Here is a 14,234-nt window from a genome sequence, read left to right as displayed (position 1 = left end):
ATAAAAAAAAAAAAAAAAAAACCAGAATTAAGGGAAGACTTTTGGGTTAATTCCTATTTAGATATTCAATTTGTTTCCAATTTTTAAATATTATCTCCCCCACCGCAATGAAGAAAGGCAGTGAACATCTTTGTAGTAATATCTTTGCCTATATATAAGGTATACTCCTAAGATTAAGTTCTATGAATGGAATATATTACATGCTTCTAAATCATGAAAATGTCACAAATGGAGCAAATAAGTGAACTTTTTTGAAACGGAGTCTAACTCTGTTGCCCAGGCTGGAGGGCAGTGGTGTGATCTTGGCTCACTGCAAGCTCTGCCTCCCAGGCTCACACCCTTCTCCTGCCTCAGCCTCCCGCATAGCTGGGACTACCGGCACTTGCCACCATGCCCAGCTAATTTTTTGTTTTTGTAGTAGAGATGGGGTTTCACCATGTTAGCCAGGATGGTCTCCATCTCCTGACCTCGTGATTTGCCCACCTCGGCCTCCCAAAGTGCTAGGATTACAGGCATGAGCCACTGTGCCCGGCCTGTGAAATTGTTTTATTTGCTATAATTATTATTTTCATAATTTGGTGAGATCTTTTATTTTATATTTATTTATTTGTTTATTTATTTTTGAGATGGAGTCTCTCTCTTTCACTCATTTATTTATTTTTGAGATGGAGTCTCACTCTGTCGCCCAGGCTGGACCACGGTGGTGCGAACTCGGCTCACTGCAACCTCCATCTCCCAGGTTCAAACGATTCCCCGGCCTCAGCCTCCTGAGTAGCTGGGATTACAGGCGTGTGCCACAACGCCTGGCTGATTTTTGTATTTTTAGTAGAGACAGGGTCTTCACCATGTTGGCCAGGCTGGTGTCGACCTCCTGACCTCAAGTGATCTGCCCTCCTCAGCCTCCAAAAGTGCTGGTATTAGAGGCATGAGCCACTGCGCCCAGTCAATTGTTTATTTTTTATTTTTTTTGAGATGGAGTCTCGCTCTGTCACCCACGCTGGAGTGCAGTAGCGTGATCTCAGCTCACTGCAACCTCTGCCTCCTGGATTCATGCAATTCTCCTGTCTCAGCCTCCCTCCCAGGTAGCTGGGATTACAGGCGCATGCCACCATGCCTGGCTAATTTTTATATTTTTAGTAGAGACAGGGTTTCACCATATTGGTCAGGCCAGTCTTGAACTCCTGATCTCAGGTGATACACCTACCTTGGCCTCCCAAAGTGCTGGGGTTACAGGCGTGAGCCACTGCGCTGAGCCTGAGATCGCTCTTTCCATGTCATTTTTGATGAAATGACTGGTTGAAGATAATATGCATCCACCCTTAACTGTGGCCCAGATGGAGTTGGAAGCTCCCATTCCTTCCTTTACTGCCATTAGAGTCTGAAACCTGTAAGAGCCAATGTGTGAATAATGACTTCATGCCTGGATCCCCAGCCATCTAAGGGAACAAGAGCCAATGCAGGAATAAGCTAACCCCTGGAACTGATCATGAAACTAATTTTCAAGGGACATGGCGACTTTCAGAATTTAAATATTTGCCAGCTACAGGGGTGTGTCAAGTCAGTGACTACCCATGAATGGCTCTTTCTCCTAGGTTTTAATGACTGTGACTTAACACAGCTGGGAATCCCTGCTGCAGAGGAGTATTTCAGGATGTACTGCCTCCAAATGGGACTCCCTCCCACTCAGAACTGGAACTTCTATATGGCTTTTTCCTTTTTCCGTGTGGCTGCAATCCTACAGGGAGTCTACAAGCGATCACTCACAGGTAATGGGATAGCCGCCCTGAAGAACCGCTTGGGAGTGAGTCACAGTGAGGACCGTGCCTCCACCTGGAAACCCTCTCAGGGCCACAGAGGCTTTGGAGAGACCGGTTTCGCCACGATTCTCTGAGATTCAGTTAATCCAACCATTTGTCACATAAATATTTTCTTTACAATATTTATTATTTGTTTTTGAGACAGGGTCTTGCTCTGTCACCCTGGGTAGAGTGCAGTGGTGCGATCCCGGCTCACTGTAATCTTTGCCTCCTGGGTTTAAGTGATTCTCCTGCCTCAGCCTCCCGAGTAGCTGGGACTACAGGCCTACACCACCACACCTCACTGATTTTTTTTTGTATTTTTAGTAGAGATAAAGTTTCACCATGTTGGCCAAGCTGGTCTCGAACTCTAGACCTCAAGTGATCCTAAAGTGCTGGGATTACAGGTGTGAGCCACCATGCCCAGCCTATTTAACAATATTTAAACTTGTTTTTTAATTATTAAAGTAATACACAAAGAAATTTTTCCAGTTAGAGCATTCATGCTCATGATCAAAATTTGGTCATATAGGATTATGTAAAATTGTATTTCACCCTTTTCAACACCATTCCTCAAAGATAAATGTTACCGTTAAGAGTTTCCTGGGCCCTCCAGTTTTTCTGTTTATCTATTTTCTCTCTCTTCTTCTACTTTTACACAAACGTGATCATCCTATGTGTATTTTTCAGAACTTTGATTTTAAAATTTTGTATGCTTAAGAATTTCTATGAAATATGTGTGTGGCCATTTGCATATTTAACAACTATATTAGGCAAATTTCTTGTTTTATGGGTTTTTTTGTTTGTTTCTGTTTTGTTTTGTTTTTTTTTTTGAGACAGTTTCTCACTCTGTTGCCCAGGCTGGAGTGCATTGGTGCGATCTTGCCTCACTGCAACCTCCACCTCACCAGCTCAAGCAATTCTCATGCCTCAGCCTCCGAAGAAGCTGGGATTATAGGCACAGGCCACCATGCCCAGGTCATTTTTTTCTTTGTTTTTAGTAGAGACAGGGTTTCACCATGTTGGCCAGGCTGGTCTCGAACTCCTGACCTCAGGTGATCCATCCACCTTAGCCTCCCAAAGTGCTGAGATTACAGGCATGAGCCGCCGAGCCTGGCCAGCTCCCAAATCTTTAGGTAAAACCGTTGTGATCTTTGACAACTTCCTTGCTGGTATGACAAAATGTTCCAGGTTCATCTTGGCTATCCAGACTATCCAACATGGTGAAACTGTGTCTCTACTAAAAATACAAAAACTAGCCAGGCATGGTGGCAGGTGCCTGTAATCCCAGCTACTTGGGAGACTGAGGCAGGAGACTCACTTGAACCTCGGAGGGAGAGGTTTCAGTGAGCTGAGATCGTACTACTACACTCCAGCCTGGGTGACAAGAATTAGACTCTGTCTCAAAAAAAAAAAAAGACTTGGGAGCCAACCTGAACAGGCTCCCACTTGCTAACAATAGGAAACTTTGGGCATCACCAAGGATGATAGCTGAAATGGATGAAACACATCAGGTATGTTTAAATCCAGGAGTAGTAGCCGGGCATGGTGGCTCAGGCCTGTAATCCCAGCACTTTGGGAGGCCAAGGTGAGCAGATCACTTGAGGTCAGGGATTTGAGACCAGCCAGGCCAACATGGTGAAACCCCATCTCTACTAAAAATACAAAAATTAGCCAGGTGTGGTGGTGGGCGCCTGAAATTCCAGCTATTCGGGGGGCTGAGGCAGGAGAGAGAATTGCCTGAACCCAGGGGGCAGAGGTTGAAGTGAGCCGAGATCACACCAGTGCACTGCAGCCTGGGTGACTGAGCAAGACACTGTCTCCCCCGAAAAAATAAAAATTAAATAAATAAATAAGTCCATGAGTAGTGATACAAAAACAAAGAGACAACAAAGTCTCATTGATGACCTCAGAGGATGCCAGGGAAGCAACTTATTATTCTGAAAATTGGTAAATGGGGTTGAGGGGTGGGGAATCAAGCATTTGTCCTGTCTTTCCTATACAAATCATACCTCAGGCTATCCAAATAATCGATGAGGGAATGTTTCTCTCTAGAGAAGTATCCTGGACAGAATAATATAGAATTTGCATATCACCAATTTGCAACTCCTAATACATAAATGGATGTGGGCAATAAGCTTCAATGAAAGCCAACACCACTGAGAGAGAGAGACAGCCAGACATTACGTTCCTCCTGATGCTTCCCTCAAAAGTCACACCGACTCTGCCCAGGCCTCCAGTGCTAGCTGCCAACTCATGGAAAACACAGGGTTCAGAGGGACATGTTGAGCAGCACGCTGGGCACAGCCACTCACAAAATCCAGATTCTGGAAAACATCACAGGGCAAACAACTCAGTTTCTTCAAACACATACATTTCAAGGGGAGGAAAAGGGTGAAAAAGGAACCTGTAGATTGAGAGAGACTTAAAAGAAACATCAGGCTGGGCATGGTGGCTCACGCCTATAATCCCAGCACTGTGGGAGACTGAGGTGGGTGGCTCACCTGAGGTCAGGAGTTTGAGACCAGCCTGGCCAACATGGGGAAACCCCATCTCTACTAAAAAACATAAAAATTAGCCAGGCCTGGTGGCGGGCACCTATAATCCCAGCTACTCAGGAGGCTGAGGTAGGAGAATTGCTTGAACCTGGGAGGCTGAGGTAGTGGCGAGCGGTGATTGCATCACTGCAGTTTAGCCTGGGCAACAACATGATACTGTCTCAGAAAAAAAAAAAAAAGGGAGAGAGAGAGACTTAAAAGATACATTGGCCAGTTACAGTGTTGGGACCTTATTTGGATCCTTTCTTGAACAAATTATTTGGAAAAAATTTTGATGATAGTCAGTGAAACTTGAATTCTGAGTGGATGGTCGATGATATGAAGAAGTTACAGTCAACGATTTTTTAAGGGTGATAATAGTATTGTAGGTTCTTTAAAAAGTACTTGTCTTTAGAGTTTTGAAAGAATCCTAGATGAGATATTTGGGATGTACTCCAAAAAATCCAGGACAGTGGGAGTGGGGATGGCAGGGAATGAAACCAGACTGGGCTGGCGTCAATCATTGCGGAAGGTGAGCAATAGAACCCGCAGGCTCATTATTCTCTCCTCTCTACTCCTGTGTGTCTTTCGAATTTTCCAAAAGGAGGCCAGTCGTGATGGCTCATGGTATCCCAGCACTTTGGGAGGCCGAGGCAGGTGGATCACCTGAGGTCAGGAGTTTGAGACCAGCCTAGCCAACATGATGAAACCCATCTCCACTAAAAATACAAAAAGTAGCCGGGTGTGGTGATGCCGCCTATAATCCCAGCTACATGGGAGGCTGAGGCAGGAGAATCACTTGAACCTGGGAGGTGGAAGTTGCAGTGAGCAGAGATCATGCCACTACACTCCAGCCTGGGTGACAGAGCGAGACTCCATCTCAAAAAAAAAAAAAAAAAAAAAGGCCGGGTCCAGTGGTTCACACCTGTAATCCCAGCGCTTTAGGAGGCTGAGGCGGGGCGGGGGGATCACAAGGTCAGGAGATCAAGACTATCCTGGCCAACATGATGAAACCCTGTCTCTATTAAACATACAAAAATGAGCTGGGCTTGGTGGCGCGTGCCTGTAATCACAGCTACTCGGGAGGCTGAGGCAGATGAATAGCTTGAACCAGGGAGTCAGAGGTTGCAGTGAGCCAAGATTGTGCCACTGCTCACTCCAGCCTGGTAACAGAGCGAGACTCCATCTCAAAAAAAAAAAAAAAAAAAAAAAGAAATTTTCCAAAAGCAAAACTTAAAAACAAAAGGCAAGGAGAAAGAAGGAGAGAGGAACTCATCATGGGGTTTGCTGGTGCTGAGGGAGTGTTTAGCTTTGCAGTCAGCGACTCCCCAAGCTTACTGGCAGCCTGTGTTCCCAGCCAGGTTGTCAGAGTCTTCTGAGAGAAGCAGTTGCAGTAGGAGAACTGATCATTCATTCCCAAGTATATGAGCCTCTACTAAAAGCCAGCACTGTGCTAGGTGGTCCTGGAGATACACAGTCGTGGGGAAAACTGTCTGGAGAAAAACCAGTACCTGGAGAATTTCTAGTTCAACTATACCTGGTCTGATAAGCAGGGGATGCAGGAAGCAGGAATTTCTGGAAACAACATTTTCCCTCTTTTGGGAAAATACAGTATCAGCTGTAAGCCACCATTTCACATTTTTTTAATGGTTTTCCGATAAACACTAACCAGAAATATTTACTTAAACAGAATGGCTGCTAAGTCCTTATGGTGATGAATAGGCCTGGTCGCTTCCGACATTTCCTAGCAGGCTGCTGAGTTCTCTCCCTGCTCTGCTCCAGTGACCTGGGAAGAGCTTAATAGACTTTGCCCATTTTAGAATCTCCACCACTGAGTGTCCTCAGCCTGTCTCTCAGGAAGCCCTTGGACATGTTTCTAAGATCCCGTGAGCCATCATCGTGGCTTCTGGTTTCTCTCGGCCCAGAGCTAAAACACCCCACCTGTTTGCCACCAGAGAGAAAAATGTTTGTTTGTTCAAGCCTTTATTCCTCTTATCTTACTGTGCACTCTTTTCCCTCCCCCTGGGAAGCCATCCAGACACACTGAGGAAATGGCTTAGTTTTCTCACATAAAAACAACAAAATCCATTTTTTGAAAGAATAACATAAAAATGTATGATGAATGGGGAAGAAACCAACTATATGAATATAAATATTACTTCTGTACATTTGTCTTCTACAATTAGCTTTAAAATCACTTTTGTTTGAACAGCTGAAATATTTGGTACTGCCCAGGAAAATGGAGCTTAGAGAAGGGGTATCTGTTTCCAAGACATTCTCTCTATAGTGTCATTTACAAAAGACCTCAGATCAGCATTAGATTGGGAAGGGGATGAGAGAGACCAGAGCCCACTGAGCAGAAGATTTACAGTATGTACCTGCCCAGCCCATGTGTCCTTCTCCTTCCTTAATAAGTGGGTGCAGAAATTAGATTTCTGGTAGATGGCCACTGAAATTCTATAAAGTACTTACGACTGCAACTTAAGTGGACACCATTGATGTCCACTTAAGTTGCAGNTATTACTTCTGTACATTTGTCTTCTACAATTAGCTTTAAAATCACTTTTGTTTGAACAGCTGAAATATTTGGTACTGCCCAGGAAAAATGGAGCTTAGAGAAGGGGTATCTGTTTCCAAGACATTCTCTCTATAGTGTCATTTACAAAAGACCTCAGATCAGCATTAGATTGGGAAGGGGATGAGAGAGACCAGAGCCCACTGAGCAGAAGATTTACAGTATGTACCTGCCCAGCCCATGTGTCCTTCTCCTTCCTTAATAAGTGGGTGCAGAAATTAGATTTCTGGTAGATGGCCACTGAAATTCTATAAAGTACTTACGACTGCAACTTAAGTGGACACCATTGATGTCCACTTAAGTTGCAGTCGTAAGTACTTTATAGAATTTCAGTGGCCATCTTAAATATACTGGGAAATATATTCCAGTATATTTCCCAAATTCTGCCAGAACTACATTTGGGAAATATACTGGAAGCAATAGGTCGAAATCAATCCAAGCTTATACAAGTGACTTTTTCAGACAAAGTAGCGGTCTCAGAGTGCGAGCCAACTAAATAGAAGAAAATTAAGAATCCACCTCTTACTCTATTAGAAGAAGAAAATCCTTATGAATAATAGGGAACATAAGGGAAGTATCTTTCCCCTTCAATGTGCTGTGTGCAGTCCGAGGAATAAGGGGAAAATGCAGCCCCTTGTACTTCTCAGCCCCCACCGTGTGTCTGCAGAGAAGGGGCTCTCTGGTTTCCAACTGACTTCCCTGGGTTAGGTTCATACCGGAAGGTCCTCAGTAGAGACCTAGTGAGGTCCAGTGGGCTAATTCTCTGCAGGGTAGCAAAGAATTTGTTCCTAACTCTGTAAGGAATAGTTTAAACTATCTTTAACACCAAAGCTGCATGAAAATGGCTGTCTCAGCTGGGCATGGTGGCTCATGCCTGTAATCCCAGCAGTTTGGTAGACTGAGACAGGAGGATTGTTTGAGGCCAGGAGTTCGAGACCAGTTTGGGCAACATAGTAAGGCCCTATCTCTTATTTAAAAATAAATATTTATTTTTTTGAGACAGAGTTTTGTTCTTGTCACCCAGGCTGGAGTGCAATGGCATGATCTCACCCTACTGTAACCTCCACCTCCTAGGTTCAAGCGATTCTCCTGCCTCATCCTCCCCAGTAGCTAAGATTACAGGTGTGCATCACCACACGTGGCTAAATTTTGTACTTTTAGTAGAGACAGGGTTTCACCATGTTGCCCAGGCTGGTCTCAAACTCCTGACCTCCGGTGATCCACCTGCCCTCAACCTCCAAAGTGCTGAGATTACAGGCGTGAGCCATTGCACCTGGCCGAAATATTCTGTATCTTGATGGCAATGGTAGTTACCCAACTATGGGTTTGTTAAGACTTGCAGAGTTCTACATTAAGGAGGTGTGTGTACACCACACCTTAATTTTTTTTTTTTTTTGAGATGGGAACCTCACTCTGTCAGGCTGGAGTGCAATGGCACGATCTCGGCTCACTGCAACCTCTGCCTCCCAGGTTCAGATGATTCTCCTGCCTTAGCCTCCTGAGTAGCTGAGATTACAGGCATGCACCACCATGCCTGGCTAATTTTTGTATTTTTAGTAGAGATGGGGTTTCTCCATGTTGGCCAGGCTGGTCTCAAACTCCTGACCTCAAGTAATCCGCCCACCATGGCCTTCCAAAGTGCTGGGATTACAGGCGTGAGCCACCGCACCTGGCCACTTTAATTTTTTTTAATGGGGAAAAATGTGTTTGTAAAAAAAGTCTTGATGCACATTTTAAAAGAAGAAAGAGACGGTGGAAGAGCCAAATAGTGAGTTGAATGATGCTGGAGTTGATTCCATCCAGAGACAGTGGTGTCTAGAAATTGACTCTTCCTCTAGTCAGTTGTGGCATTGCTGTTATCAATTTTGTAGCAAGGGTGGTCTAGGATGCAGGACTTCTTACAGCCCACTGGCAATGGCAGAGGTGATCTGGGGTGTTACTGATTAAATGTAGCCTTTTAGGAAAGCAGAGATCAACAGCAGGGAGCAGGAAGTCCTGAGTTGGACTCTGGCCCCCAGCCCCCTAAATTCCAGTTCGTCCAAGTCACCTCCTTCTCTAAGACTCAGTTTTCTTGCCTGCAAAGTGCAGGTGAAAGCAGTTGTATTGCTTTGGTGATTCAGTGAGCTATAGTGGCTCTTAGTGTTTGGTACTTAGCCAGTGCTCAGCAAATGACAATAGCTGCTGAAGTGACAATGTCATCACATGTTAACATCCCTGTGATGGGTTGTGTGGGAATAATCACTGTTTTTCTTTGATTCTGCTTAGGGCAAGCAAGCTCCGCGCATGCGGAACAAACTGGAAAGCTGACCGAATTTGTGTCTAACCTGGCATGGGATTTCGCAGTCAAAGAAGGGTTCCGGGTTTTCAAAGAGATGCCCTTCAAAAATCCGTTAACAAGGTCCTGTCACACGTGGGCCAGGCCCCAGTCCCAGTGGTACCCCATAGGCACCAGGAGTTATAGCTCCGTTCCAGAAGCTTCCCCAGCTCATGCCTCAAGGGGAGGTCTGGTTATCTCTCCAGAGAGCCTCTCTCCACCTATCAGAGAGCTGTATCACCGGCTGAAGCACTTCATGGAGCAGCATGTGTACCCTGCGGAGCCAGAGCTGCAGAGTCACCAGGCCTCAGCAGCCAGGTGGAGCCCCTCCCCACTGATCGAAAACCTCAAGGTAAAGCAGCCATGGTGAGGTGGTAAGACCCCAATACCATGGCACACCCTCCCCGACCCCACCGGGCTCACCTGAGCCATCCCAGGCAGTGAAGATACAGGAGTGCCGAGTTGAATGATCTTTGCTTCCGTCATCTCAGAAAGAGCCAGCTAGCTCTTCATGACTCAGTTTCCATCTCTTGCTCTTGCTGTGCCTGTGTCACAGGCACATGGCTCAGGTGTGACTGCACAGCCCAGGCAGCGGAATGCTTGGCCTTAGAAAGCCAGGGCAAGTTGGGCCTATCATGCATATTTGAATGACGTAAATTTGAAACAGTGCTGTATCAGCTAATACATCTCTCTCTAGAGAGCCTGTAATGTCACAGCTAGAGGGCCAAATCCACTGTGAGCTGAGTTTCTGTGTTTTCTCCCAGTGCTGTCACTTCAGCTGATAAACAGAAACACCTGCTGTTCCTTATCAGGTGAACCTTGGATTGTGTTAGTTTTGAAATTACTTGAGATTCTCAGGAGCATAATGCAATCATCATCTACTTTTCTTTTCCGCCCCCCGCCCCAGGTTCAAGAGATTCTCCTGCCTCAGCCTCCCGAGTAACTGGGATTATAGGCAGATGCCACCATGCCCAGCTAATTTTTGTATTTTTAGTAGAGATGGGATTTTACCATGTTGGTCATGCTAGTCTCAAACTCCTGACCTCGTGATCTGCCCGCCTCGGCCTCCCAAAGTGCTGGGATTACAGGCATGAGCCACCATCCCTTTTTTTTCTTTTTTTTGAGACAGGGTCTTGCTTAGTCACCCAGGGTGGAGCACAGTGGTGTGATCATAGCTCGCTGCAGTCTCAAACTCCTGGGCTCATGTGATCCTCTCACCTCAGCCTCCTGTGTAGCTGGGACCACAGGTGCAGCCACCACACCCAGCTCCTCATATCATTTTTTTGGTCACACATGCATGTTTGGTTGTCTGCCTTGTTTCCTCCAATCCGTTTCATTGTTTTCCACGGTTCAAAATAAAATGAAATCTTCCACTATGGTTTCCTGACTTATTTTCCCCATGATAGGAGAAAGCCAAGGCTGAAGGACTTTGGAACCTTTTTCTACCCTTGGAGGCTGATCCTGAGAAAAAATACGGAGCAGGACTGACCAATGTGGAATATGCACATCTGTGTGAGCTCATGGGCACGTCCCTGTATGCCCCCGAGGTACCTTCTTTAAAGTTTTCCTCAGTGTGTGGGAACATCCTGATCTTCAAAAGAACTCACTCCTAAACAGATAGACCAGATTCAGAAGCACCAACATGAACTTGAACTTTTTTTTTTTTTGAGATGGAATCTCGCTCTGTCACCCAGGCTGGAGTGCGGTGACGCAGTCTTGGCTCACTGCAACCCCTGCCTCCTGGGTTCAAGTGATTCTCCTGCCTCAGCTTCCCGAGTAGCTGGGATTACAGGCACATGCCACCACACCTGGCTAATTTTTGTATTTTTAGTAGAGACAGGGTTTTACCATATTGGCCAGGCTGGTCTCGAACTCCTGACCTCAGGTGATCCACCTACCTCGGCTGGGATTACAGGCGTGAGCCACCATGCCCATCCAACTTGAAGCTTGAAATATTGACAAAGAAGGCCAGGCATGGTGGCTCACACCTGTAATCCCAGTACTTTTGGAGGCCAAAGTGTGGGGGATCAGTTGAGGCCAGGAGTTAGACGCCAGCCTGTGCAACATAGTGAGACCCTGTATGTACAAAAAAATAAAAAATTACTCGGGTGTGATGGTGCACACCTGTAGTCCCAGCTGCTTGGGAAGCTGAGGCGCGGGAGGATGGCTTCAGCTGAGGAAGTCGAGGCTGCAGTGAGCCATGATCGTCCCACAACACTCCAGCCTGGGTGACAGAGCTTGACCCTGTTTTTTTTAGAAGAGGACATGACAGTCGTGGTCACGCTCCTTTTCCTTCTCAGATATGTAACTGCTCTGCGCCTGACACGGGCAACATGGAGCTGCTGGTAAGGTATGGCACCGAAGCGCAGAAGGCTCGCTGGCTGATGCCTCTACTGGAGGGGAAAGCCCGCTCCTGTTTTGCTATGACCGAGCCCCAGGTACCTTGCCTGGGCTGCCACCCACTTGCTTGGCCCTGTTGTTGTCAGCCCCGCAGGAAACACGGGCTGTCTACCGGCAGCTCTGACTGGAATGTGCTCCCCACTCAGGTTGCCTCTTCAGATGCCACCAATATTGAGGCTTCCATCAGAGAGGAGGACAGCTTCTATGTCATAAATGGTCACAAATGGTGGATCACAGGTATTTGGCCTAAAATGCACTTTTCAGATGCACATCAGGGAGTCTGTACTGATAGGCACACCTCTCAATGCCTGGGAGGAGCCTCTGCTTTTTCAAGTTGACACAAAGGAGATTCTGTCACTTAGCGCCCCCAGCAGAGGCAGCTGGGAGAATAGGAGGGTTACTGCATGGAGCACGCTGTTCTCACAGGCGGTGTTTTGCAGGGCAGGGACTTCCCCGGTGCCCACACATGGATGGATGCCTCCCTGCATGTGACCCCAGGAATCTCTCCACTTGCCTGGGATATGGGCCCCCAGCCGGCATGTAGAGAACCCAGAGTCAAAGGTTCACCTGATTCCAAGGCCCAGGCCCAGAGCCGTTGTGTGTTCACCACCTGTGGGAGCCGAGCCAGCTGGCAGGGATCAAGTAGCAGTTTTCGTCCTCTTGTCTCTAAATTATATTTTCTACTCTATGTGATGCTTTTAAAAATTTGCTCTTATGATGTTGGATTTATTCCTCACTGGGACAAAACCCAATTTGCTCTTATTTCTGGTCAGCAGTCTGCAGATGCTCATCTGATTACATAGAGCCTTAAAGATTTGATCTGTCTGCTTCCTTGCTGTGCCTTTCTTGGGCCAGGACCATGTGGGTAGAGATTTGATGGCCCTGGTGTCAGATGATGGGGTCTGTCTCTCTCCTTTCCTGGCAGGCATCCTGGATCCTCGTTGCCAACTCTGTGTGTTTATGGGAAAAACAGACCCACATGCACCAAGACACCAGCAGCAGTCCGTGCTCTTGGTTCCCATGGATACCCCAGGGATAAAAATCATCCGGCCTCTGACAGTGTATGGACTGGAGGATGCACCAGGTGAGACGTCCAGGGGTGGTGTCACCCTTGGGTGTGGGTCTGGTCCCCAGGAAATGCCGCTGGGGAGCCCCTGCTCTTGTTCAGGACCTGCCACATCCCACGTCTGAGGGTATGATATTTGGAGAGTCACATGCTCCTACATTTCATTTCCATACATGAATATCAACCATGCAGGCGGATTTCAGACAGGCATTTATGCATTTTTTCCCTCTTCTAAACTTAGAAGGTAAGCAGGAGTCTGTAACACAGGAAGCCATACAGGGCAGAGGCAGGAAGTAGACCCCAGACCTACTCTTCCAAGCCCCAGTGTGAACAACTGACCTCTAGGTCACAGCCCTGGTTTGGTCCGCTCCTAGTTTGGTTCTCTGCTAACAGTGTTCATGTTTCTCCTTTCAGTGTTTTCATAGGATCACTACATTGTCACAAACCACTAGGAGCTTCAGCTTAAGGTGGCATTATGTTTTTATAAAAGGAATCACAGAATATTCATTTGCCATTATAAATCTATGATTCATTTTCTGTGTTTAACAGGCTCCTTCCTGCCATCCTTTTCCCTTTAACCATGTCCCAGTAAGAAGACTAAATAAAGGGCAGGGACATTGCCAGCAGATAACCCAGACTGAGGTGAGGAAGAAACACATCCAAGGGAAATGACTATGGCGATTGCTCACAGTGATCATTTGGGTCTTTCAGGTGGCCATGGTGAAGTCCGATTTGAGCATGTGCGTGTGCCCAAAGAGAACATGGTCCTGGGCCCTGGCCGAGGCTTTGAGATCGCCCAAGGCAGACTGGGCCCTGGCAGGATCCATCACTGCATGAGGCTGATCGGGTTCTCAGAGAGGGCCCTGGCGCTCATGAAGGCCCGCGTGAGTGCTTCCCCCTGCGCCTAGCACTGACTCAGAACCACCACCTTCTGCTTTGCTGTCGGACTTCAATTCCTACCTGTTTTCTGAATGCAGTCCCAGCAGGTGAAGCAAGGTGATGTCCTTGCCAAGAAGTTGCGTTCCTGTCTTTGCTTTGCATCTGCTACTTTGCTGCAGTTTGGATTCAGAGCAGAATAGAACCCACTCTGTCGAGGTGACCGGAAAGGCCAGGCTCTCTAGCAGCAGAGGGCAAGGTTCCAAGGTGTAAAGGTCATGCTGCTAGCACATTATTAAAAATCAGTCTGGGTGCAGTGGCTCACTGCTATAATCCCAGTACTTTGGGAGGTCTAGGTAGGAGGGTTGCTTGAAGCCAAGCATTTGAGACAAGCCTAAGCAAAAAAGAGAGACTCCGTCTTTATAAAAAAAAAAAAAGTTTTTTTTTTTTCTTTGAGATTGAGTCTTGCTCTGTCACCAGACTGGAGTGCAGTGGGGTGATCTCGGCTCATTGCAACCTCCACCTCCCAGGTTCAAGCAATTCTGCCTCAGCCTCAGAGATGGGGTTTCACCATGTTGGCCAGGATGGTCTCAATCTCTTGACCTCGTGATCTGCCTGCCTTTGGCTCCCAAAGTGCTGGGATTACAGGCATGAGCCACCGTGCCCAGCA

General features: G+C 46.8%; 1 protein-coding gene across 3 annotated transcripts in view; it reads left to right on the top strand.

Moving 5' to 3' along the window:
* Nucleotides 1–14,234, top strand: part of ACAD10 (acyl-CoA dehydrogenase family member 10) — a 70,394-nt gene that overhangs the window by 49,695 nt on the left and 6,465 nt on the right. The window contains exons 12-18 of one of the 3 annotated variants that reach the window (XM_017847315.1): nucleotides 1,593–1,766; nucleotides 9,174–9,574; nucleotides 10,629–10,769; nucleotides 11,523–11,660; nucleotides 11,769–11,859; nucleotides 12,548–12,706; nucleotides 13,400–13,572. In XM_017847315.1, coding sequence (XP_017702804.1) covers nucleotides 1,593–1,766; nucleotides 9,174–9,574; nucleotides 10,629–10,769; nucleotides 11,523–11,660; nucleotides 11,769–11,859; nucleotides 12,548–12,706; nucleotides 13,400–13,572 — 1,277 coding nt within the window. Of the gene's footprint in view, nucleotides 1–1,592; nucleotides 1,767–9,173; nucleotides 9,575–10,628; nucleotides 10,770–11,522; nucleotides 11,661–11,768; nucleotides 11,860–12,062; nucleotides 12,255–12,547; nucleotides 12,707–13,399; nucleotides 13,573–14,234 lie in introns of those variants that run through there. The other 2 variants (XM_017847324.1, XM_017847334.1) reach the window with 2 other exon arrangements.

This window comes from Rhinopithecus bieti, unplaced genomic scaffold (genome assembly GCF_001698545.2).
Source record: "Rhinopithecus bieti isolate Rb0 unplaced genomic scaffold, ASM169854v2 scaffold_947, whole genome shotgun sequence".
In the NCBI taxonomy this organism is placed as follows: domain Eukaryota; kingdom Metazoa; phylum Chordata; class Mammalia; order Primates; family Cercopithecidae; genus Rhinopithecus; species Rhinopithecus bieti.
The sequence above is the reverse complement of the archived record's forward strand: the minus strand, read 5'-3'. Positions and strand labels throughout refer to the sequence as shown.